Source organism: Gymnodraco acuticeps, unplaced genomic scaffold, assembly GCF_902827175.1.
Source record: "Gymnodraco acuticeps unplaced genomic scaffold, fGymAcu1.1, whole genome shotgun sequence".
Taxonomy (NCBI): Eukaryota; Metazoa; Chordata; class Actinopteri; order Perciformes; family Bathydraconidae; genus Gymnodraco; species Gymnodraco acuticeps.
This window is the reverse complement of record NW_022991050.1, coordinates 5076-31962: the sequence shown is the minus strand read 5'-3', so window position 1 is coordinate 31962 and position 26887 is coordinate 5076. Positions and strand designations below refer to the sequence as shown.

Genomic DNA, 26887 nt, shown 5'->3' with positions numbered 1-26887 from the left:
AGCAGGAGAGGACTCTTTAAAGTAGAGACACTACATACTGATATACACCTGAACATCAGCAGGAGAGGACTCTTTAAAGTAGAGACACTACATACTGATATACACCTGAACATCAGCAGGAGAGGACTCTTTAAAGTAGAGACACTACATACTGATATACACCTGAACATCAGCAGGAGAGGACTCTTTAAAGTAGAGACACTACATACTGATATACACCTGAACATCAGCAGGAGAGGACTCTTTAAAGTAGAGACACTACATACTGATATACACCTGAACATCAGCAGGAGAGGACTCTTTAAAGTAGAGACACTACATACTGATATACACCTGAACATCAGCAGGAGAGGACTCTTTAAAGTAGAGACACTACATACTGATATACACCTGAACATCAGCAGGAGAGGACTCTTTAAAGTAGAGACACTACATACTGATATACACCTGAACATCAGCAGGAGAGGACTCTTTAAAGTAGAGACACTACATACTGATATACACCTGAACATCAGCAGGAGAGGACTCTTTAAAGTAGAGACACTACATACTGATATACACCTGAACATCAGCAGGAGAGGACTCTTTAAAGTAGAGACACTACATACTGATATACACCTGAACATCAGCAGGAGAGGACTCTTTAAAGTAGAGACACTACATACTGATATACACCTGAACATCAGCAGGAGAGGACTCTTTAAAGTAGAGACACTACATACTGATATACACCTGAACATCAGCAGGAGAGGACTCTTTAAAGTAGAGACACTACATACTGATATACACCTGAACATCAGCAGGAGAGGACTCTTTAAAGTAGAGACACTACATACTGATATACACCTGAACATCAGCAGGAGAGGACTCTTTAAAGTAGAGACACTACATACTGATATACACCTGAACATCAGCAGGAGAGGACTCTTTAAAGTAGAGACACTACATACTGATATACACCTGAACATCAGCAGGAGAGGACTCTTTAAAGTAGAGACACTACATACTGATATACACCTGAACATCAGCAGGAGAGGACTCTTTAAAGTAGAGACACTACATACTGATATACACCTGAACATCAGCAGGAGAGGACTCTTTAAAGTAGAGACACTACATACTGATATACACCTGAACATCAGCAGGAGAGGACTCTTTAAAGTAGAGACACTACATACTGATATACACCTGAACATCAGCAGGAGAGGACTCTTTAAAGTAGAGACACTACATACTGATATACACCTGAACATCAGCAGGAGAGGACTCTTTAAAGTAGAGACACTACATACTGATATACACCTGAACATCAGCAGGAGAGGACTCTTTAAAGTAGAGACACTACATACTGATATACACCTGAACATCAGCAGGAGAGGACTCTTTAAAGTAGAGACACTACATACTGATATACACCTGAACATCAGCAGGAGAGGACTCTTTAAAGTAGAGACACTACATACTGATATACACCTGAACATCAGCAGGAGAGGACTCTTTAAAGTAGAGACACTACATACTGATATACACCTGAACATCAGCAGGAGAGGACTCTTTAAAGTAGAGACACTACATACTGATATACACCTGAACATCAGCAGGAGAGGACTCTTTAAAGTAGAGACACTACATACTGATATACACCTGAACATCAGCAGGAGAGGACTCTTTAAAGTAGAGACACTACATACTGATATACACCTGAACATCAGCAGGAGAGGACTCTTTAAAGTAGAGACACTACATACTGATATACACCTGAACATCAGCAGGAGAGGACTCTTTAAAGTAGAGACACTACATACTGATATACACCTGAACATCAGCAGGAGAGGACTCTTTAAAGTAGAGACACTACATACTGATATACACCTGAACATCAGCAGGAGAGGACTCTTTAAAGTAGAGACACTACATACTGATATACACCTGAACATCAGCAGGAGAGGACTCTTTAAAGTAGAGACACTACATACTGATATACACCTGAACATCAGCAGGAGAGGACTCTTTAAAGTAGAGACACTACATACTGATATACACCTGAACATCAGCAGGAGAGGACTCTTTAAAGTAGAGACACTACATACTGATATACACCTGAACATCAGCAGGAGAGGACTCTTTAAAGTAGAGACACTACATACTGATATACACCTGAACATCAGCAGGAGAGGACTCTTTAAAGTAGAGACACTACATACTGATATACACCTGAACATCAGCAGGAGAGGACTCTTTAAAGTAGAGACACTACATACTGATATACACCTGAACATCAGCAGGAGAGGACTCTTTAAAGTAGAGACACTACATACTGATATACACCTGAACATCAGCAGGAGAGGACTCTTTAGAGACACTACATACTGATATACACCTGAACATCAGCAGGAGAGGACTCTTTAAAGTAGAGACACTACATACTGATATACAACCTGAACATCAGCAGGAGAGGACTCTTTAAAGTAGAGACACTACATACTGATATACACCTGAACATCAGCAGGAGAGGACTCTTTAAAGTAGAGACACTACATACTGATATACACCTGAAACATCAGCAGGAGAGGACTCTTTAAAGTAGAGACACTACATACTGATATACACCTGAACATCAGCAGGAGAGGACTCTTTAAAGTAGAGACACTACATACTGATATACACCTGAACATCAGCAGGAGAGGACTCTTTAAAGTAGAGACACTACATACTGATATACACCTGAACATCAGCAGGAGAGGACTCTTTAAAGTAGAGACACTACATACTGATATACACCTGAACATCAGCAGGAGAGGACTCTTTAAAGTAGAGACACTACATACTGATATACACCTGAACATCAGCAGGAGAGGACTCTTTAAAGTAGAGACACTACATACTGATATACACCTGAACATCAGCAGGAGAGGACTCTTTAAAGTAGAGACACTACATACTGATATACACCTGAACATCAGCAGGAGAGGACTCTTTAAAGTAGAGACACTACATACTGATATACACCTGAACATCAGCAGGAGAGGACTCTTTAAAGTAGAGACACTACATACTGATATACACCTGAACATCAGCAGGAGAGGACTCTTTAAAGTAGAGACACTACATACTGATATACACCTGAACATCAGCAGGAGAGGACTCTTTAAAGTAGAGACACTACATACTGATATACACCTGAACATCAGCAGGAGAGGACTCTTTAAAGTAGAGACACTACATACTGATATACACCTGAACATCAGCAGGAGAGGACTCTTTAAAGTAGAGACACTACATACTGATATACACCTGAACATCAGCAGGAGAGGACTCTTTAAAGTAGAGACACTACATACTGATATACACCTGAACATCAGCAGGAGAGGACTCTTTAAAGTAGAGACACTACATACTGATATACACCTGAACATCAGCAGGAGAGGACTCTTTAAAGTAGAGACACTACATACTGATATACACCTGAACATCAGCAGGAGAGGACTCTTTAAAGTAGAGACACTACATACTGATATACACCTGAACATCAGCAGGAGAGGGACTCTTTAAAGTAGAGACACTACATACTGATATACACCTGAACATCAGCAGGAGAGGACTCTTTAAAGTAGAGACACTACATACTGATATACACCTGAACATCAGCAGGAGATGACTCTTTAAAGTAGAGACACTACATACTGATATACACCTGAACATCAGCTGGAGAGGACCTCTTTAAAGTAGAGACACTACATACTGATATACACCTGAAACATCAGCAGGAGAGGACTCTTTAAAGTAGAGACACTACATACTGATATACACCTGGAACATCAGCAGGAGAGGACTCTTTAAAGTAGAGACACTACATACTGATATACACCTGAACATCAGCAGGAGAGGGACTCTTTAAAGTAGAGACACTTACATACTGATATACACCTGAACATCAGCAGGAGAGGACTCTTTAAAGTAGAGACACTACATACTGATATACACCTGAACATCAGCAGGAGAGGACTCTTTAAAGTAGAGACACTACATACTGATATACACCTGAACATCAGCAGGAGAGGACTCTTTAAAGTAGAGATACTACATACTGATATACACCTGAACATCAGCAGGAGAGGACTCTTTAAAGTAGAGACACTACATACTGATATACACCTGAACATCAGCAGGAGAGGACTCTTTAAAGTAGAGACACTACATACTGATATACACCTGAACATCAGCAGGAGAGGACTCTTTAAAGTAGAGACACTACATACTGATATACACCTGAACATCAGCAGGAGAGGACTCTTTAAAGTAGAGACACTACATACTGATATACACCTGAACATCAGCAGGAGAGGACTCTTTAAAGTAGAGACTACATACTGATATACACCTGAACATCAGCAGGAGAGGACTCTTAAAGTAGAGACACTACATACTGATATACACCTGAACATCAGCAGGAGAGGACTCTTTAAAGCTAGAAACACTACATACTGATATACACCTGAACATCAGCAGGAGAGGACTCTTTAAAGTAGAGACACTACATACTGATATACACCTGAACATCAGCAGGAGAGGACTCTTTAAAGTAGAGACACTACATACTGATATACACCTGAACATCAGCAGGAGAGGACTCTTTAAAGTAGAGACTACATACTGATATACACCTGAACATCAGCAGGAGAGGACTCTTTAAAGTAGAGACACTACATACTGATATACACCTGAACATCAGCAGGAGAGGACTCTTTAAAGTAGAGACACTACATACTGATATACACCTGAACATCAGCAGGAGAGGACTCTTTAAAGTAGAGACACTACATACTGATATACACCTGAACATCAGCAGGAGAGGACTCTTTAAAGTAGAGACACTACATACTGATATACACCTGAACATCAGCTGGAGAGGACTCTTTAAAGCAGAGACACTACATACTGATACACACCTGAACATCAGCAGGAGAGGACTCTTTAAAGTAGAGACACTACATACTGATATACACCTGAACATCAGCAGGAGAGGACTCTTTAAAGTAGAGACACTACATACTGATATACACCTGAACATCAGCAGGAGAGGACTCTTTAAAGTAGAGACACTACATACTGATATACACCTGAACATCAGCAGGAGAGGACTCTTTAAAGTAGAGACACTACATACTGATATACACCTGAACATCAGCAGGAGAGGACTCTTTAAAGTTTTTCGTGATGAAGGGCTAAATTAATATTTTTGATAAAGACAAGAGTGTGTGTGTGTGTGGTTAGTTATCAATGTGTGAATAACGAGGCGTTGCTGTGGTCTCCGGCTCGGTGGTACAAACACGTTTATTCCCTTGTTGTTTTAAAGAGTACTGCTTCATGAACAATCAGAGGTCCATCAGTACCTGAAAGCTGCAGCACTACGTTACCCACAATCCTCTCTGTTCACCACAAAGGAGACGAACACAGACAGACAAATGTTCTCCGAGGTTCTGCAGAGTTCTGCAGCTGGAGGCCACAATCAGTTTGTTTTTCAGAATAAGAGCACATTATTAGTTTGTTTTTCAGAATAAGAGCACATGATCTTTAGTATTGGTTCTCAACCCTCCAGGCTTTACATCCACTGTCTGCTCTGATCCAATCAGCTGTAGTGTTTCCCCCGTCCCCTCCACAGGCCGTCCAATCAGCTGTAGTGTTAGCCCTGCCCCCTCTGCAGGCCGTCCAATCAGCTGTAGTGTTAGCCCAGCCCCCTCCGCAGGCCGCCCAATCAGCTGTAGTGTTAGCCCTGCCCCCTCCGGAGGCCGTCCAATCAGCTTTAGTTCTAGCCCCGCCCCCTCCACAGGCCGTCCAATCAGCTGTAGTGTTAGCCTTGCCCCCTCCGCAGGCCATCCTCCAAGGTCGTCCAATCACAGCATGGGGTCCAGCAGGGGGGCGTGGCCGAAAGACTCCCTCTTGTAGGTTTTGGGGGGCAGCTGGGGGACGCTGTGTCGGGGGGGAACGGGGGGGCCGTCCAGAGGGAGGGGGGGCAGAGGAGAGGGGAGGGGCATATTCCTGGAGGCGGGGCTTGGGGTGACTGGGGGGGGCGAGGAGCAGCCAATGGGAGGAGAGGAGGAGGAGGGGAAGAAGGTCCGGCCCTGGGGGGGGGGAAGCAGGTGCAGGGGGGGCTCCCGGGGGGGGAGGGAGGGGGGGCTGTCTGGGGGGGAGGCCGACAGAGAGTAACGAGGGGGGAGGAGCTTAGTACGGGGGGGCTGACGGGGGGGCACAGCAGGGGGGCTGTCCAGCACCACCTGGGGGGAGACATTACATCATACATCAGAGAAAACTACACTACCCACAATCCCCTGCTGGGACATTCATTATTACATCAAACATCAGAGAAAACTACACTACCCACAGTCCCCTGCTTCCTTCTTCTGTATGAATATAAACACACATATATATATTTACCTTGGAGGGGGAGGAGTCAGCGGGGGCGGAGTCTGGGCGCCTGCGAGGGGGCACAGGGGGGGGAACAGACTCCTCCCCCCTGCTGAAGCTCACTATGGAGGAGACAGAGGACGACCCTGAGAACAGAGGGGGGGTTAGTGTGCGTGTGTGAGTGTGTGAAGGTGTGTGTGTGTGTGTATGTGTGTAGTGCAGTCTAATGCTAATGATAATGTTAATGCTGAGGCTGAATGGTGTGTGAGACACCTGTTTAATACAGAGAACATCATCATATGGTTAGCAGGAGCTAATCTGTCTTGTTGTTGTTCAGTGTGTGTGTGTGTGTGTGTGTGTGTGTGTGTGTGTGTACAGTGTGAGTGTGTATATATATGTGTGTGTGTATGTACAGTGTGTATATATATATATATATATATATATATGTGTGTGTGTGTATGTACAGTGTGAGTGTGTATATATATATATATATGTGTGTGTGTATGTACAGTGTGAGTGTGTGTATATATATATATATATGTGTGTGTGTATGTACAGTGTGAGTGTGTATATATATATATGTGTGTGTGTATGTACAGTGTGAGTGTGTATATATATATATATGTGTGTGTGTATGTACAGTGTGAGTGTGTATATATATATGTGTGTGTGTGTGTGTGTGTGTGTGTATGTACAGTGTGAGTGTGTATATATATGTGTGTGTGTGTATGTATATATATGTGTGTGTGTGTGTGTGTATGTACAGTGTGAGTGTGTATACATATATGTGTGTGTGTGTATGTATATATATGTGTGTGTGTGTGTGTGTGTGTATGTATGTATGTACAGTGTGAGTGTGTATATATATGTGTGTGTGTATGTATATATATATGTGTGTGTGTGTGTGTGTGTGTGTATGTATGTACAGTGTGAGTGTGTATGTGTATGTGTGTGTGTGTATGTATATATATGTGTGTGTGTGTGTGTGTGTGTGTATGTATGTACAGTGTGAGTGTGTATCAGAGGTCACGTTAACCGAAAAGACGGATTTTTTTTAACAATGGCGGAGAAATCTGAATGCAGTCCGTCATTTTGACGGATTAGAACAAACTCGGAACAGCGCCAAAGTTTCCCCGCAGCGAGGCTCCGGTGTTAAGCACGCCTGCCAAAAAGGAAATGATACCGTTTCCAAACCCAACTTTGCCGAACAGATCATTGAAATGTCTGAGTGTTGGCTTTATGCTGTGCGCACTCCTGCGAGGTGCAGTGGGCATGCATAACACGGCGCTAACAGTTCACGAGCGTGCGCCCCGCCCCCCGTTGACAGTTCACGACTGTGCTCTCTCCCCCCCCCCCCCCCCCCCCCGGGTTGACAGTTCTCTCTCTCCCCCCCCCCAGAGTGTAAAGGCCGACGGGTAACACTGAATTGTGACGGAAATTTTACGATCCTGTCCGCCAAAATGACGGGCAGTGAAAAAGTCTAGCGCAACCTCTGGTGTGTATATATATGTGTGTGTGTGTGTGTATGTATGTATAGTGTGAGTGTATATATATATGTTTGTGTATATATGTGCGATTGTGTGTGTGTGTATGTACAGTGAGTGTGTGTGTGTGTACAGTGTGAGTGTGGTGTGTATGTGTGTGTGAGTCTCACGGGAGTGGGAGGGGCTCGGGGAATCGAACACAGCGTCGGGGCAGCTGGATGCAGGGGGGGGGGGTCAGGGGGGTGAGGGGGGAGTTAGGGGCGGAGCCTGCCCCCCCCTCACCCCCCTCGTTGTCAGGGATACGGCTGTAGCTGATCTTGCGCGGCTCGTTCTGGAGGGGGGTCGGGTGCCTCATGGGAGGGCGGGGGGGCGAGGGGCGGATCCCCGGAGACTTCAGAGGACAGGTGTACCTCTTCACCTGGGGGGGGGGGGACAGGTTAACTTTAATCTGACAGGTGTACCTCTTCACCTGGGGGGGGGGGGGACAGGTTAACTTTAATCTGTCAGGTGTACCTCTTCATCTGGGGGGGGGGGGGGGGACAGGTTAACTTTAATCTGTCAGGTGTACCTCTTCATCTGGGGGGGGGGGGACAACAGGTGAACTTTAATCTGTCAGGTGTACCTCTTCATCTGGGGGGGGACAACAGGTGAACTTTAATCTGACAGGTGTACCTCTTCATCTGGGGGGGGGGGGGACAACAGGTTAACTTTAATCTGACAGGTGTACCTCTTCACCTGGGGGGGGACACAACAGGTGAACTTTAATCTGACAGGTGTACCTCTTCATCTGGGGGGGGGGGGGGGACAACAGGTTAACTTTAATCTGACAGGTGTACCTCTTCACCTGGGGGGGACAACAACAGGTTAACTTTAATCTGACAGGTGTACCTCTTCATCTGGGGGGGGGGGGGACAACAGGTTAACTTTAATCTGACAGGTGTACCTCTTCACCTGGGGGGGACAACAACAGGTTAACTTTAATCTGACAGGTGTACCTCTTCACCTGGGGGGGGGGGGGACAGGTTAACTTTAATCTGACAGGTGTACCTCTTCACCTGGGGGGGGGGGTGGACAACAGGTTTAATGGTTGCCATGCCGATACTTACAAACCGCGGTAACGAGCGGACGTTCCGGGGCTCGATCTCCAGAGATTTGTTGAACAGGTGATCGGCGAAGTCTTTCTCCGACATGGCCTCCATGGGATTCAGGTTCTCGAAGAACTTCTGCTCTCAACACAAGAAGAGAACGTTATGTTACTCACACAGCCAATCAGGGGAGACCACAGAGAGATGTGTGTGTATTTAAGTGGGAACCAGGTGAATCTACAGAAGTGTATCTAAGACGGAACCAGGTGAAGCTCCAGGTGTGTATCTAAGAGGGAACCAGGTGAAGCTACAGGTCTGTATCTAAGAGGGAACCAGGTGAACACACAGGTGTGTATCTAAGAGGGAACCAGGTGAAGCTACAGGTGTGTATCTAAGAGGGAACCAGGTGAAGCTACAGGTCTGTATCTAAGAGGGAACCAGGTGAAGCTACAGGTGTGTATCTAAGAGGGAACCAGGTGAAGCTACAGGTGTGTATCTAAGACGGAACCAGGTGAAGCTCCAGGTGTGTATCTAAGAGGGAACCAGGTGAAGCTACAGGTGTGTATCTAAGAGGGAACCAGGTGAAGCTACAGGTGTGTATCTAAGAGGGAACCAGGTGAAGCTACAGGTGTGTATCTAAGAGGGAACCAGGTGAAGCTACAGGTGTGTATCTAAGAGGGAACCAGGTGAAGCTACAGGTGTTTATCTAAGAGGGAACCAGGTGAGACTACAGGTGTGTATCTAAGAGGGAACCAGGTGAAGCTACAGGTGTGTATCTAAGAGGGAACCAGGTGAAGCTACAGGTGTGTATCTAAGAGGGAACCAGGTGAAGCTACAGGTGTGTATCTAAGAGGGAACCAGATGAAGCTACAGGTGTGTATCTAAGAGGTAACCAGGTGAAGCTATAGGTGTGTATCTAAGAGGGAACCAGGTAAAGCTACAGGTGTATATCTAAGAGGGAACCAGGTGAAGCTACAGGTGTTTATCTAAGAGGGAACCAGGTGAAGCTACAGGTGTGTATCTAAGAGGGAACCAGGTAAAGCTACAGGTGTGTATCTAAGAGGGAACAAGGTGAAACTACAGGTGTGTATCTAAGAGGGAACCAGGTAAAGCTACAGGTGTGTATCTAAGAGGGAACCAGGTGAAGCTACAGGTGTGTATCTAAGAGGGAACCAGGTGAAGCTACAGGTGTTTATCTAAGAGGGAACCAGGTGAAGCTACAGGTGTGTATCTTAAGAGGGAACCAGGTGAAGCTACAGGTGTGTATCTAAGAGGGAACCAGGTAAAGCTACAGGTGTGTATCTAAGAGGGAACCAGGTGAAGCTACAGGTGTTTATCTAAGAGGGAACCAGGTAAAGCTACAGGTGTGTATCTAAGAGGGAACCAGGTGAGACTACAGGTGTGTATCTAAGAGGGAACCAGGTGAAGCTACAGGTGTGTATCTAAGAGGGAACCAGGTGAAGCTACAGGTGTGTATCTAAGAGGGAACCAGGTGAAGCTACAGGTGTGTATCTAAGAGGGAACCAGGTGAAGCTACAGGTGTGTATCTAAGAGGGAACCAGGTGAAGCTACAGGTGTGTATCTAAGAGGGAACCAGGTGAAGCTACAGGTGTGTATCTAAGAGGGAACCAGGTAAAGCTACAGGTGTGTATCTAAGAGGGAACCAGGTAAAGCTACAGGTGTGTATCTAAGAGGGAACCAGGTGAAGCTACAGGTGTTTATCTAAGAGGGAACCAGGTGAAGCTACAGGTGTGTATCTAAGAGGGAACCAGGTAAAGCTACAGGTGTGTATCTAAGAGGGAACAAGGTGAAACTAAAGGTGTGTATCTAAGAGGGAACCAGGTGAAGCTACAGGTGTGTATCTAAGAGGGAACCAGGTAAAGCTACAGGTGTGTATCTAAGAGGGAACCAGGCGAAGCTACAGGTGTATATCTAAGAGGGAACCAGGTAAAGCTACAGGTGTGTATCTAAGAGGGGACCAGGTAAAGCTACAGGTGTGTATCTAAGAGGGGACCAGGTAAAGCTACAGGTGTGTATCTAAGAGGGAACCAGGTAAAGCTACAGGTGTGTATCTAAGAGGGAACCAGGTAAAGCTACAGGTGTGTATCTAAGAGGGAACCAGGTGAAGCTATAGGTGTGTATCTAAGAGGGAACCAGGTGAAGCTACAGGTGTGTATCTAAGAGGGAACCAGGTAAAGCTGCAGGTGTGTATCTAAGAGGGAACCAGGTGAAGCTACAGGTGTGTATCTAAGAGGGAACCAGGTAAAGCTACAGGTGTGTATCTAAGAGGGAACCAGGTGAAGCTACAGGTGTGTATCTAAGAGGGAACCAGGTGAAGCTACAGGTGTTTATCTAAGAGGGAACCAGGTGAAGCTACAGGTGTGTATCTAAGAGGGAACCAGGTGAAGCTACAGGTGTTTATCTAAGAGGGAACCAGGTGAAGCTACAGGTGTGTATCTAAGAGGGAACCAGGTGAAGCTACAGGTGTGTATCTAAGAGGGAACCAGGTGAAGCTACAGGTGTTTATCTAAGAGGGAACCAGGTGAAGCTACAGGTGTGTATCTAAGAGGGAACCAGGTGAAGCTACAGGTGTGTATCTAAGAGGGAACCAGGTGAAGCTACAGGTGTGTATCTAGGAGGTTCCGGTTCTGACCCGGATGTCCGGCTCCCCCCTCAGGCAGTACGGCTGATTCTGGTACTGCTGGATCTCTCCTGTGATCTCTGCCACCTTCCTCCTCTTGCTGAAGTTGATCAGATCTTTCCCGTGTCGGCGCAGAAAGTCCGGGTTCCCCTCCTCCGTCTTCAGGATGTTAGTCAGGTAGATACCTGTGGGACAGACAGGTGAGAGACAGACAGGTGAGTGACAGACAGGTGAGAGACAGACAAGTGAGTGAGTGACAGGTGAGAGACAGAAAGGTGAGAAATACAGACAGGTGAGTGACAGACAGGTGAGAGACAGACAGGTGAGAGACAGACAGGTGAGTGAGTGACAGGTGAGAGACAGACAGGTGAGTGAGTGACAGGTGAGAGATGGACAGGTGAGAGACAGACAGGTGAGAGACAGACAGGTGAGTGAGTGACATGTGAGAGACAGACAGGTGAGTGACGGACAGGTGAGTGAGTGACAGGTGAGAGACAGACAGGTGAGTGACAGACAGGTGAGTGAGTGACAAGTGAGAGACGGACAGGTGAGAGACAGACAGGTGAGTGAGTGACAGGTGAGAGAGAGACAGGTGAGTGACAGACAGGTGAGTGACGGACAGGTGAGTGAGTGACAGGTGAGTGACAGACAGGTGAGTGACAGACAGGTGATAGACAGACAGGTGAGTGACAGATAGGTGAGTGACAGACAGGTGAGTGACAGGTGAGAGACAGACAGGTGAGTGACAGACAGGTGAGTGACAGGTGAGAGACAGACAGGTGAGTGACAGACAGGTGAGAGACAGACAAGTGAGTGAGTGACAGGTGAGAGACAGAAAGGTGAGAAATACAGACAGGTGAGTGACAGACAGGTGAGAGACAGACAGGTGAGAGACAGACAGGTGAGTGAGTGACAGGTGAGAGACAGACAGGTGAGTGAGTGACAGGTGAGTGACAGACAGGTGAGTGACAGACAGGTGATAGACAGACAGGTGAGTGACAGATAGGTGAGTGACAGACAGGTGAGTGACAGGTGAGAGACAGACAGGTGAGTGACAGACAGGTGAGAGACAGACAGGTGAGTGACAGACAGGTGAGAGACAGACAAGTGAGTGAGTGACAGGTGAGAGACAGAAAGGTGAGAAATACAGACAGGTGAGTGACAGACAGGTGAGAGACAGACAGGTGAGAGACAGACAGGTGAGTGAGTGACAGGTGAGAGACGGACAGGTGAGAGACAGACAGGTGAGAGACAGACAGGTGAGTGAGTGACATGTGAGAGACAGACAGGTGAGTGACGGACAGGTGAGTGAGTGACAGGTGAGAGACAGACAGGTGAGTGACAGACAGGTGAGTGAGTGACAAGTGAGAGACGGACAGGTGAGAGACAGACAGGTGAGAGACAGACAGGTGAGTGAGTGACAGGTGAGAGAGAGACAGGTGAGTGACAGACAGGTGAGTGACGGACAGGTGAGTGAGTGACAGGTGAGAGACAGACAGGTGAGTGACAGACAGGTGAGTGAGTGACAAGTGAGAGACAGACAGGTGAGAGACAGACAGGTGAGTGACAGACAGGTGATAGACAGACAGGTGAGTGACAGATAGGTGAGTGACAGACAGGTGAGTGACAGACAGGTGAGTGACAGGTGAGAGACAGACAGGTGAGTGACAGACAGGTGAGACAGATAGCTGAGTGACAGACAGGTGAGTGAGAGACAGACAGGTGAGTGACAGACAGGTAAGAGACAGACAGGTGAGTGAAGGACAGGTGAGTAAAAGACAGGTGAGTGAAGGACAGGTGAGTGAAGGACAGGTGAGAGACAGACAGGTGAGTGACAGACAGGTAAGAGACAGACAGGTGAGTGACAGACAGGTGAGAGACAGACAGGTGAGTGACAGACAGGTGACAGACAGGTAAGAGACAGACAGGTGAGTGACAGACAGGTGAGTGAGAGACAGGTAAGAGACAGACAGGTGAGTGACAGACAGGTAAGAGACAGACAGGTGAGTGACAGACGGTGAGGGTCGTACCAAAGAAGGGTACGCAGGGGGGGTTGATGGAGCGCAGCTTGGCCAGGTACTTCTTGTAGTGGTCCTCACTCAGCTCGTGGGCCTCTTCCAGGATCTTCCTCTGCCGGCTCGGGATTTGCTGAGAACACAACAACTGATTACCATTTGATCTGAAAATAAGGCAGCACCCTGACAGGCCACTAGTGGGCGCTGCTTTACTGCCAATTATTGTTGTTTGTCCCTTGTGGGACAATGTAGTTTCAGGTTGCGGTCGAATAGTCCGTTTCTCTCAGGAACCTTCCTAACGGAGTGAAATTACCCGGAAGTCCCTCAGTGGCAGCCAGGATAAGAGCTAATTCTCTCGATCAGCGGTTTTCAAAGTGTGAGGCGCGCCTCCCTGGGGGGGCGTCAGAGAGCTTCAGGGGAGGGGGGCGCCAGAAATTGTTTAATAAAAAGTATTTAATGTTTTAAGGAGGTGACGCTACTCAGCCAATCAAATTGGTGCAGTCAGTGAGGAATTTTGTGCGCAGTTGAAGAAGAAGCAGCATAACAAGTAGTGGGAACGCTGACACAGCATTCCCACTACTTGTTCTGCTGCACAAAATTCTTTATTATTCCGCCGGGTTATTTTGGCCCTCTTCTCCTCCCGCATTGAACATCGCAGAAACTCCGTTCAAACATCAAAACGTTCAGCTCGGTCGGGAATCAATGGATATTACTTTTCTCATTCATAACTTTCATAATTCCAGAGATACATCCCATAATACATCACATGTTTAACATGGAAGTCAATGGAGAAACTCTTCAGACTTCAACAAATCTTCATGCAACTTCAACTGCTAACTGTTCGTTCATACTTTCACTCAGAAACCTCATTCCAACTTTAACATGTTACACATCTTTCTGACATTATTCGTGTAACACAACTTTTAAATCTGATTCATACTTTTAGAGATATTAAACATTGTTCAGACCTTGGTACAGAGGCCTTCTTCAGATTTAGAGTGCGTGATGTCACAGCTAGAGTGGAGGACAGATTTCATTTTTTTAAACCTGCCATAATTCCCAAACCCTACATTCCTGAGACATAATTCTTCATGACAAACGTAGGAAAACATCTCGTAGCTTGAAAGATAAAAAAAAATTAAGCAAAATGATTAAACAAAATGCCTCTTGAGGGCATGAAGTGACAAAAACGTTCAACATGTCTCCATTAAACTCCATTGTATGTTCAGCCTCATCGATCCCCACCACAGCAGCCGCACACTTTTAGTTAATCTGCCAAAAAGGCCACATTATTAACCCCAAAGTACACAACAATTACACTTCAGATGCTCAAGTTCCTTGACATGCTTCACGTTTTGAAATTTCACAGATATCTGTTACGGTTCTTCAAGAAAACGTTCACATGTAAGAGGTTTATCTCTCATTCAGAACAATGAAAATGCTCTCCTCTCACCGATTACTGCACATCACCATGGAAACCTTTGATCTCTGCACACCCCGTTAGCTCAAATATAAACACCTGTGTCATGGAACCATGCATGGAACACGATGTCATAACTCCACCTGACATGCTCAGAGCAGCAGACCTCAGATAAAGGTTAATGGTCCAGCCCTCAACAGCTCTACGTCAATGATGGGGTGTCATCATATGCCGTTTCCATGGAAACGCATCCCTCGCCATGAAACACGATGTCGCTGTAACTCCAATGGACACGGTCCGATCGCCCCCAAACTTCGCTTGTATATCACCGGTCCATGCCTCAACAGCTCTACGCCAAATCTGAGATCTCACCATAGGCTGTTTCCATGGAAACGTATCCCTCGCCAAAAAACACGATGTTGTCGTAACTGATATGAAAATGGTCAAAACACCACCAGACTTCAGATGACAGTTAATGGTCCAGCCTTCAACATTTCTATGTGCCATTAGTGAGTTTTCCTCAAAAGCTGTTGCCATCCCTTGCAATAAAACACGATATTGCTATAACTCCTATGAAAATTGTCAAAAAGTGCTCAAACTTCACATGTGTGCTAACAGTCCAGCCGTGAAGACATCTACGGGACAGTTTTGAGATTTCTTCAAATGCCGTTGCCATGGCAACCCAATGCTCGCCATGAAACGCGGTTTTCTCATAACTTCAGTGAAAATACTCCAAACAGCCCAAGACTTCACAGGTTTGCTAACGATGCAGCTATCAACATATCTAAGCGTATTATGGGGTGTCATCAAATGCCGTTGCCATGGCGACAGATCATTCGCCATCAAGTTAGTTCAAAAGTTTGCAGTTCAAATATTCTGCTGCTTTTCCAAGCCTTTTTACTTTCTTTTCTTATCTCATCACACATTCAAGCCTCCAGTGTTCATGTTTCATTTCAATCTAAAGTCTTCACTTTCTTCTTACACATTACATTTCAGCATAGCAGTTTAGCGTCAGCTTTTCAGCATAAAGCATTCCCACGAGCAATTTCGTCAGGAATTGCATTCTCTAGTTTCAAATGGCATGCTCAAAAAAGAGAAAGGTAGACAGCAAAAACAGAGCATTTAATGACATTTTCTCTGACTGGACCTCTTTCAAATGCAATTGAATACCCCTGCATTATAGCAGCAACAACAACAATAATAGTAATAATAATAATAATAGCAATAATAATTGGGAGGGCGCGGCTGTTCTTATGTTCTCTGAGGAGAGGCGCGCCTCACACTTTGAAAACCGCTGCTCTAGATGATAGGAAAGGAGGTTTCAAACTTCCTTTATAACCTCCTTTAGCTTAGGAACCACTGGACCTCCCTCACCGAAAGGAGAGGAGAAAATGCTGCCCCACAATGCATTGCAGCCGCAGCATTTGCCGTCACTCAACAGTCGGCCGTTCACGGAAACAACCGATTATGACGGAGAAATGATATCATGAAAGTTACGGTGCTTATTAAGCTTTTTAAAACGTATGTGGTAAGTTGCGAAAGTGCTTTGTTCTGAACGTTCATCAGTATTATAATCAAAGAGAAATATGAACGTTAGTTTTTACTGAAATGATCAAATAAAGTCAACATCTCACAGTCTTTACTGAGCTGTGTGGGGTTTGTTCAACTTTACCCCGCATGACGTCCGCTGGCGCATCATAAATACGTCGATGGTGTGAGTGCAGACTCTCAAAGCAGTCTCTTCTCCTAAGTCCTTTTGATTTCTCTTATCCACTATTCCTTAACCCTGTGACGTTTCACACAGAGTAGAGGAATAATGAATAGGAAGAGACGATAGGAGCTGACTTTTGGACAATTCCACTGCAACCTCAGTGTTGTTCTCTGAGGGACGCCATCTTGGTTCTATTGTTTACATTCTACTACATGCAAGGTGCATCGACTGTAGGTTAGATATATAAAGACCCTCAGGTGAGTCAGTACCTCGAAGCTGAGTCAGTACCTCGAAGCTGAGTCAGTACCTCGAAGGTGAGTCAGTACCTCGAAGCTGAGTCAGTACCTCGAAGGTGAGTCAGTACCTCGAAGGTGAGTCAGTACCTCGAAGGTGAGTCAGTACCTCGAAGGTGAGTCAGTACCTCGAAGCTGAGTCAGTACCTCGAAGCTGAGTCAGTACCTCGAAGGTGAGTCAGTACCTCGAAGGTGAGTCAGTACCTCGAAGGTGAGTCAGTACCTCGAAGGTGAGTCAGTACCTCGAAGGTAAGTCAGTACCTCGAAGCTGTGGTCCAGCCTGTAGACCGGGGACGAGTTCATGGCGCTGACCACCTCCAGAACCCCGTTGAAGTTGTTGAGCTCCTGGAACACCTGCAGGATCTCGATGATCCGCGAAACCACTGCGACACGTTCCTCCAGGTTCTCCGTCTCCACTATGCACCTGCAGGGGAAACATGGCAAACACATTAATGTTCTACTAGATCACAGGGAGAACACATTCATGTTCTACTGGATCACAGGGAGAACACAATCATGTTCTACTGGATCACAGGGAGAACACAATCATGTTCTACTGGATCACTGAGAGAACACATTCATGTTCTACTGGATCACAGGGAGAACACATTAATGTTCTACTGGATCACAGGGAGAACACACTCATGTTCTTTCTACTGGATCACAGAGAGAACACATTAATGTTCTACTGGATCACAGGGAGAACACACTCATGATCTACTGGATCACAGGGAGAACACATTCATGATCTACTGGATCACAGGGAGAACACATTCATGATCTACTGGATCACAGGGAGAACACACTCATGATCTACTGTATCACAGAGAGAACACACTCATGATCTACTGGATCACAGGGATAACACACTCATGATCTACTGGATCACAGGGAGAACACACTCATGATCTACTGGATCACAGAGAGAACACACTCATGTTCTACTGGATCACAGAGAGAACACACTCATGATCTACTGGATCACTGAGAGAACACACTCATGATCTACTGGATCACAGAGAGAACACACTCATGATCTACTGGATCACTGAGAGAACACACTCATGATCTACTGGATCACAGAGAGAACACACTCATGATCTACTGGATCACAGAGAGAACACACTCATGATCTACTGGATCACAGAGAGAACACACTCATGATCTACTGGATCACAGAGAGAACACACTCATGATCTACTGGATCACAGAGAGAACACACTCATGATCTACTGGATCACAGAGAGAACACACTCATGATCTACTGGATCACAGAGAGAACACACTCATGATCTACTGGATCACAGAGAGAACACACTCATGATCTACTGGATCACAGAGAGAACACACTCATGATCTACTGGATCACAGAGAGAACACACTCATGATCTACTGGATCACTGAGAGAACACACTCATGATCTACTGGATCACAGAGAGAACACACTCATGATCTACTAGATCACTGAGAGAACACACTCATGATCTACTGGATCACAGGGAGAACACACTCATGATCTACTGGATCACTGAGAGAACACACTCATGATCTACTGGATCACTGAGAGAACACACTCATGATCTACTGGATCACAGAGAGAACACACTCATGATCTACTGGATCACTGAGAGAACACACTCATGATCTACTGGATCACAGGGAGAACACACTCATGATCTACTGGATCACAGGGAGAACACACTCATGATCTACTGGATCACAGGGAGAACACACTCATGATCTACTGGATCACAGGGAGAACACACTCATGATCTACTGGATCACAGGGAGAACACACTCATGATCTACTGGATCACAGAGAGAACACACTCATGATCTACTGGATCACAGGGAGAACACACTCATGATCTACTGGATCACAGAGAGAACACACTCATGATCTACTGGATCACTGAGAGAACACACTCATGATCTACTGGATCACAGAGAGAACACACTCATGATCTACTGGATCACAGAGAGAACACACTCATGATCTACTGGATCACAGAGAGAACACACTCATGATCTACTGGATCACAGGGAGAACACACTCATGATCTACTGGATCACAGGGAGAACACACTCATGTTCTACTGGATCACTGAGAGAACACACTCATGATCTACTGGATCACAGGGAGAACACACTCATGATCTACTGGATCACAGAGAGAACACACTCATGATCTACTGGATCACTGAGAGAACACACTCATGATCTACTGGATCACTGAGAGAACACACTCATGATCTACTGGATCACTGAGAGAACACACTCATGATCTACTGGATCACAGGGAGAACACACTCATGATCTACTGGATCACAGAGAGAACACACTCATGATCTACTGGATCACTGAGAGAACACACTCATGATCTACTGGATCACAGGGAGAACACACTCATGATCTACTGGATCACAGAGAGAACACACTCATGATCTACTGGATCACTGAGAGAACAAACTCATGATCTACTGGATCACAGAGAGAACACACTCATGATCTACTGGATCACAGAGAGAACACACTCATGATCTACTGGATCACAGGGAGAACACACTCATGATCTACTGGATCACAGGGAGAACACACTCATGATCTACTGGATCACTGAGAGAACACACTCATGATCTACTGGATCACAGAGAGAACACACTCATGATCTACTGGATCACAGGGAGAACACACTCATGATCTACTGGATCACTGAGAGAACACACTCATGATCTACTGGATCACAGAGAGAACACACTCATGATCTACTGGATCACTGAGAGAACACACTCATGATCTACTGGATCACAGAGAGAACACACTCATGATCTACTGGATCACAGAGAGAACACACTCATGATCTACTGGATCACAGGGAGAACACACTCATGATCTACTGGATCACAGGGAGAACACACTCATGATCTACTGGATCACTGAGAGAACACACTCATGATCTACTGGATCACTGAGAGAACACACTCATGATCTACTGGATCACTGAGAGAACACACTCATGATCTACTGGATCACTGAGAGAACACACTCATGATCTACTGGATCACAGAGAGAACACCACTCATGATCTACTGGATCACAGGGAGAACACACTCATGATCTACTGGATCACAGGGAGAACACACTCATGATCTACTGGATCACAGGGAGAACACACTCATGATCTACTGGATCACAGAGAGAACACACTCATGATCTACTGGATCACAGAGAGAACACACTCATGATCTACTGGATCACAGAGAGAACACACTCATGATCTACTGGATCACTGAGAGAACACACTCATGATCTACTGGATCACAGAGAGAACACACTCATGATCTACTGGATCACAGGGAGAACACACTCATGATCTACTGGATCACAGGGAGAACACACTCATGATCTACTGGATCACTGAGAGAACACACTCATGATCTACTGGATCACTGAGAGAACACACTCATGATCTACTGGATCACTGAGAGAACACACTCATGATCTACTGGATCACAGGGAGAACACACTCATGATCTACTGGATCACAGGGAGAACACACTCATGTTCTACTGGATCACAGAGAGAACACACTCATGATCTACTGGATCACAGAGAGAACACACTCATGATCTACTGGATCACAGAGAGAACACACTCATGATCTACTGGATCACAGAGAGAACACACTCATGATCTACTGGATCACTGAGAGAACACACTCATGATCTACTGGATCACAGAGAGAACACACTCATGATCTACTGGATCACAGGGAGAACACACTCATGATCTACTGGATCACAGGGAGAACACACTCATGATCTACTGGATCACTGAGAGAACACACTCATGATCTACTGGATCACTGAGAGAACACACTCATGATCTACTGGATCACTGAGAGAACACACTCATGATCTACTGGATCACAGGGAGAACACACTCATGATCTACTGGATCACAGGGAGAACACACTCATGTTCTACTGGATCACAGAGAGAACACACTCATGATCTACTGGATCACAGGGAGAACACACTCATGATCTACTGGATCACTGAGAGAACACACTCATGATCTACTGGATCACTGAGAGAACACACTCATGATCTACTGGATCACTGAGAGAACACACTCATGATCTACTGGATCACAGAGAGAACACACTCATGATCTACTGGATCACAGAGAGAACACACTCATGATCTACTGGATCACAGAGAGAACACACTCATGATCTACTGGATCACAGGGATAACACACTCATGATCTACTGGATCACAGAGAGAACACACTCATGATCTACTGGATCACTGAGAGAACACACTCATGTTCTACTGGATCACAGAGAGAACACACTCATGTTCTACTGGATCACAGAGAGAACACACTCATGATCTACTGGATCACTGAGAGAACACACTCATGATCTACTGGATCACTGAGAGAACACACTCATGATCTACTGGATCACAGAGAGAACACACTCATGATCTACTGGATCACAGGGAGAACACACTCATGATCTACTGGATCACAGAGAGAACACACTCATGATCTACTGGATCACTGAGAGAACACACTCATGATCTACTGGATCACAGGGAGAACACACTCATGATCTACTGGATCACAGAGAGAACACACTCATGATCTACTGGATCACTGAGAGAACACACTCATGATCTACTGGATCACAGAGAGAACACACTCATGATCTACTGGATCACAGAGAGAACACACTCATGATCTACTGGATCACAGAGAGAACACACTCATGATCTACTGGATCACTGAGAGAACACACTCATGATCTACTGGATCACAGAGAGAACACACTCATGATCTACTGGATCACAGAGAGAACACACTCATGATCTACTGGATCACAGAGAGAACACACTCATGTTCTACTGGATCACAGAGAGAACACACTCATGATCTACTGGATCACAGAGAGAACACACTCATGATCTACTGGATCACAGAGAGAACACACTCATGATCTACTGGATCACAGAGAGAACACACTCATGATCTACTGGATCACTGAGAGAACACACTCATGATCTACTGGATCACAGAGAGAACACACTCATGTTCTACTGGATCACAGAGAGAACACACTCATGATCTACTGGATCACAGAGAGAACACACTCATGATCTACTGGATCACAGAGAGAACACACTCATGATCTACTGGATCACAGAGAGAACACACTCATGATCTACTGGATCACAGAGAGAACACACTCATGATCTACTACAGGGGTGGCCAACCAGTCAGAGGTTAAGAGCCACATTTTTTCTATGTTACTGCAAAGAGCCACATCAAACACACAGGCACTGATACCGCTTGTTTCAGTTTTTTGTTTTCTGGAGACAAGATTTCAACCACGTCACTGATGCATTTTTGTGGCATTGGGATATATATTTTTTAAATCCTCTGGAGCAGAGAGAGGAGCTGTGGATTATTGTTATTGATTAATGCATCAGTGTTTCTCAGGGTCAAAAACACTAAATTCACAACTTCAAATGAAAGCGTTTAGTTTATTTAATAAAAGAGCACATGTTCAATGTGAAAAGTGACAGTAGTTATAGATTATTTGCAATTTGGTGCGATATATATAATTTAAAAAAAATTATATATATTTTTTAAACACCTTGAATTTCAGGGGGGGGCGCGGGGCTCCGTTGGCGGGGTGCAGCGCCCTTCCAAGACAATGGTAGGGGAAACACTGGATAGTAGTGTTTAATCATAGGTTTTCCCCCCCTCAAAAAGTGATTGGTTCACTGCATCGCAGGTATTATTGTGATTGGCTCTTGGGCCACATCAAAATTAGACGCGCTGTCATCCTCTCATACTGACACCTGACACCACACATACACAAGTAGGGAGAGCCGGGACGAAAGTAACACGGGACGAAAGTAACACGGAACGAAAGTAACGGAGCAATTTTATCCGAGCCCAAACAACTTTGACCGGCCAAATTACGTCAGAATTATCAGCATTCAATACTTAACAGACCTACTAAATATCAGGTTTAACTGTCAGGAGTATTGTTGTCACGATACCAACATTTTGGTTTCGATACCAAGTCAAGAATTGCGATTCCGATTATTTTTCGATACTTTTCTTAAAAAAGGGAAACAGTCTTAAATGTAATTATTGTGCTTTATTTCACACCAGAACCATAACACAAACTTTTAAACAATGAGAACAATAAATAAAATAAATGACAAGAATTCGTATTAAATAAAAATTAATACATTTCTCACAGACAGGCCTCGTGGTGTCCGTAAGCTTGCCCTCACTGTCAGAGATATAGCTAAAATACTTCCACATTTTGCTTCTGACGTCTTTTTTGTCAACAAGCCGAGGGGCAGCGGCAGTTGCACTCCCACTTGCAGCCATGCTTCTCGTTTTCTCACATGCTCTGGCAGCTAGCGCGTGCACGAGAGCGGGGAGGCACTTGATCGTGCTTGAGAGGGGCGGGACTGTAGGCACGGCTGCAGAGCAGGGAGTGGAAGCAGAGCGCTGAACACACACAGCTCTTATTTAAACGGCGCTTTCTCACCGGAGTACTTTCCCCCGTCATTCTTAAACTGAGGAATCGTAACGTTTTTAACGGCAGGGTATCGCGGTATACCTTTCAAGTATCGGTACACCGTGCACCACTAGTCAGGAGTCAGTGTCTCTCCCCCAAACTCACACATATAAAATTCAATATGAACTGAAGAGCCGCATGAAACTAGGCAAAGAGCCGCATGCGGCTCGAGAGCCGCAGGTTGGCCACCCCTGATCTACTGGATCACAGAGAGAACACACTCATGATCTACTGGATCACAGAGAGAACACACTCATGTTCTACTGGATCACTGAGAGAACACACTCATGTTCTACTGGATCACTGAGAGAACACACTCATGATCTACTGGATCAAAGAGAGAACACACTCATGTTCTACTGGATCACAGAGAGAACACACTCATGATCTACTGGATCACAGGGATAACACACTCATGATCTACTGGATCACAGGGATAACACACTCATGATCTACTGGATCACAGAGAGAACACACTCATGATCTACTGGATCACTGAGAGAACACACTCATGTTCTACTGGATCACAGAGAGAACACACTCATGATCTACTGGATCACTGAGAGAACACACTCATGATCTACTGGATCACTGAGAGAACACACTCATGATCTACTGGATCACAGAGAGAACACACTCATGATCTACTGGATCACAGAGAGAACACACTCATGATCTACTGGATCACAGAGAGAACACACTCATGTTCTACTGGATCACTGAGAGAACACACTCATGATCTACTGGATCACTGAGAGAACACACTCATGTTCTACTGGATCACAGAGAGAACACACTCATGTTCTACTGGATCACAGAGAGAACACACTCATGATCTACTGGATCACTGAGAGAACACACTCATGATCTACTGGATCACAGGGAGAACACACTCATGTTCTACTGGATCACAGAGAGAACACACTCATGATCTACTGGATCACAGAGAGAACACACTCATGATCTACTGGATCACAGAGAGAACACACTCATGTTCTACTGGATCACAGAGAGAACACACTCATGATCTACTGGATCACTGAGAGAACACACTCATGATCTACTGGATCACAGGGAGAACACACTCATGATCTACTGGATCACAGAGAGAACACACTCATGATCTACTGGATCACTGAGAGAACACACTCATGATCTACTGGATCACAGAGAGAACACACTCATGATCTACTGGATCACTGAGAGAACACACTCATGATCTACTGGATCACAGAGAGAACACACTCATGATCTACTGGATCACTGAGAGAACACACTCATGATCTACTGGATCACAGAGAGAACACACTCATGTTCTACTGGATCACAGAGAGAACACACTCATGATCTACTGGATCACAGAGAGAACACACTCATGATCTACTGGATCACAGAGAGAACACACTCATGATCTACTGGATCACAGAGAGAACACACTCATGATCTACTGGATCACAGAGAGAACACACTCATGTTCTACTGGATCACTGAGAGAACACACTCATGTTCTACTGGATCACAGAGAGAACACACTCATGATCTACTGGATCACAGAGAGAACACACTCATGATCTACTGGATCACTGAGAGAACACACTCATGATCTACTGGATCACAGGGAGAACACACTCATGATCTACTGGATCACAGGGAGGGGCGCACGCTCGTGAACTGTTAGCGCCGTGTTATGCATGCCCACTGCACCTGGCGGGACCGTGCGCAGCGTAAAGCAAATACTCACACTAGGGCTGGGTACCGAGCCCCGGTGTGAAACGGGCCCCGGGGCTGAATTATTAAAGACCGTTAAGCTCCGACGTTATCGGTCTTTTTATCGGTACTGGAGACATGTAAAAAATATATGTCATGTGTATTATGTACATGCAGCAACACGCGGAGGAGGAGATGGCGGAGAGAAGCGCTCTGAGGTGGTTAAACTTTACCCGTCTCGATGCTCGTTGTCTAAAGCCCAATCAGAGTTCAGCATGTGAGGGCGGGACCAATCAGAGTTCAGCATGTGAGGGCGGGACCAATCAGAGTTCAGCATGTGAGGGCGGGACCAATCAGAGCTCAGCATGTGAGGGCGGGACCAATCAGAGTTCAGCATGTGAGGGCGGGACCAATCAGAGTTCAGCATGTGAGGGCGGGACCAATCAGAGTTCAGCATGTGAGGGCGGCAACACGAGCAGTGTGTCTAAACATTTATCAAAAGAGCTCCAGACGGAGGAATGCACCGGCTGTCTCTCTTCAGCTCTGGAGCTCCGTCCAGAGGAACGTTTCCCCGTCAGGTGTTCTGTATGCTAGCAGCAACACACGGAGCTAACTCCATGATGCAAGCATGAGTTAGTGATGAGAGGAAACTGAGTTACTTAGTTAAAGTTTCAGCTGTACTGTTCACAGTTCTGTCCTCACATTATTTAATACCATTTGTTAAAACATTGTTGTTTCTTTTTTCTTTTTTTATACTTTGTTTTTATTGAAAATAATTGCACTGAATTCCAAACGTACATAATGTCATTTAACTTTGACATTCGAAAATACAATTTCAATTTGCATCCATATGTTGAGGCGCAACTCAAAAATGAAATAAAAATGCAAAATAAAATCGACCGTCCAAAAGAGCCCTCCTCCTCGGAGTTTAACTCTCAATGGTTTCCTGGATCATCTTGTCCAATGTGTTTGTCTTCTTCTCTATATAATGTCCATCCTTTCCACTGGTCTTCCATGTTTGGTAGACTTAGTCTCAACCGATGTGTCAGTTTTTCCATTATGTAGGTTTCCTCTACTATCTCCATCCATTGTCCTTGGGTAGGGATATCCACTTGCCTCCATTTCCTTGTGAAGGCTTTCTTGCCGGCTATCAACACTTTAACTCAGCATCTATCTCTTGGTTTTATATCATTTTCCGTAAAATAATTTTGTGACATTTCCAAAAGACGTGAATGATCTGCTTCTGCTGTTCCACATTCCCTCCAGCATGGTGACTTTTGAGTATCTGTTTTTAACTTTGGGTGTTGTAAAAGAACGGATCAGATTTTTCCAAGAGAACTCCCTCCATATCCGCGAGCTGGTGGATGATTGGTGTATTCTCCACATCTTTTGCCATTCATTATTTTCAATTTTCGTGTTGAATTCTGATTCCCATTTTTCTTTTATATATGTGGTTAAATATTTGTTCATTGTTAGTGCTCAATATAGTACAGATATAGTCCTAATTTGTTTTCCT

The 26887-nt window shown here is 45.3% G+C and overlaps 1 protein-coding gene across 1 annotated transcript; it reads right to left on the bottom strand.

Annotated features, from left to right (window-relative positions):
• Nucleotides 1–5316: 5316 nt before the first annotated feature.
• LOC117559875 (son of sevenless homolog 1-like) lies at nt 5317–17712 on the bottom strand. The gene is given in 8 exon segments (XM_034236598.1): nt 5317–6275; nt 6436–6551; nt 8060–8112; nt 8114–8307; nt 8996–9112; nt 11628–11800; nt 13646–13763; nt 17316–17712. Coding segments are annotated over 8 exon segments (1341 nt in total). The 5' UTR covers nt 17505–17712; the 3' UTR covers nt 5317–5894.
• Nucleotides 17713–26887: the final 9175 nt, after the last annotated feature.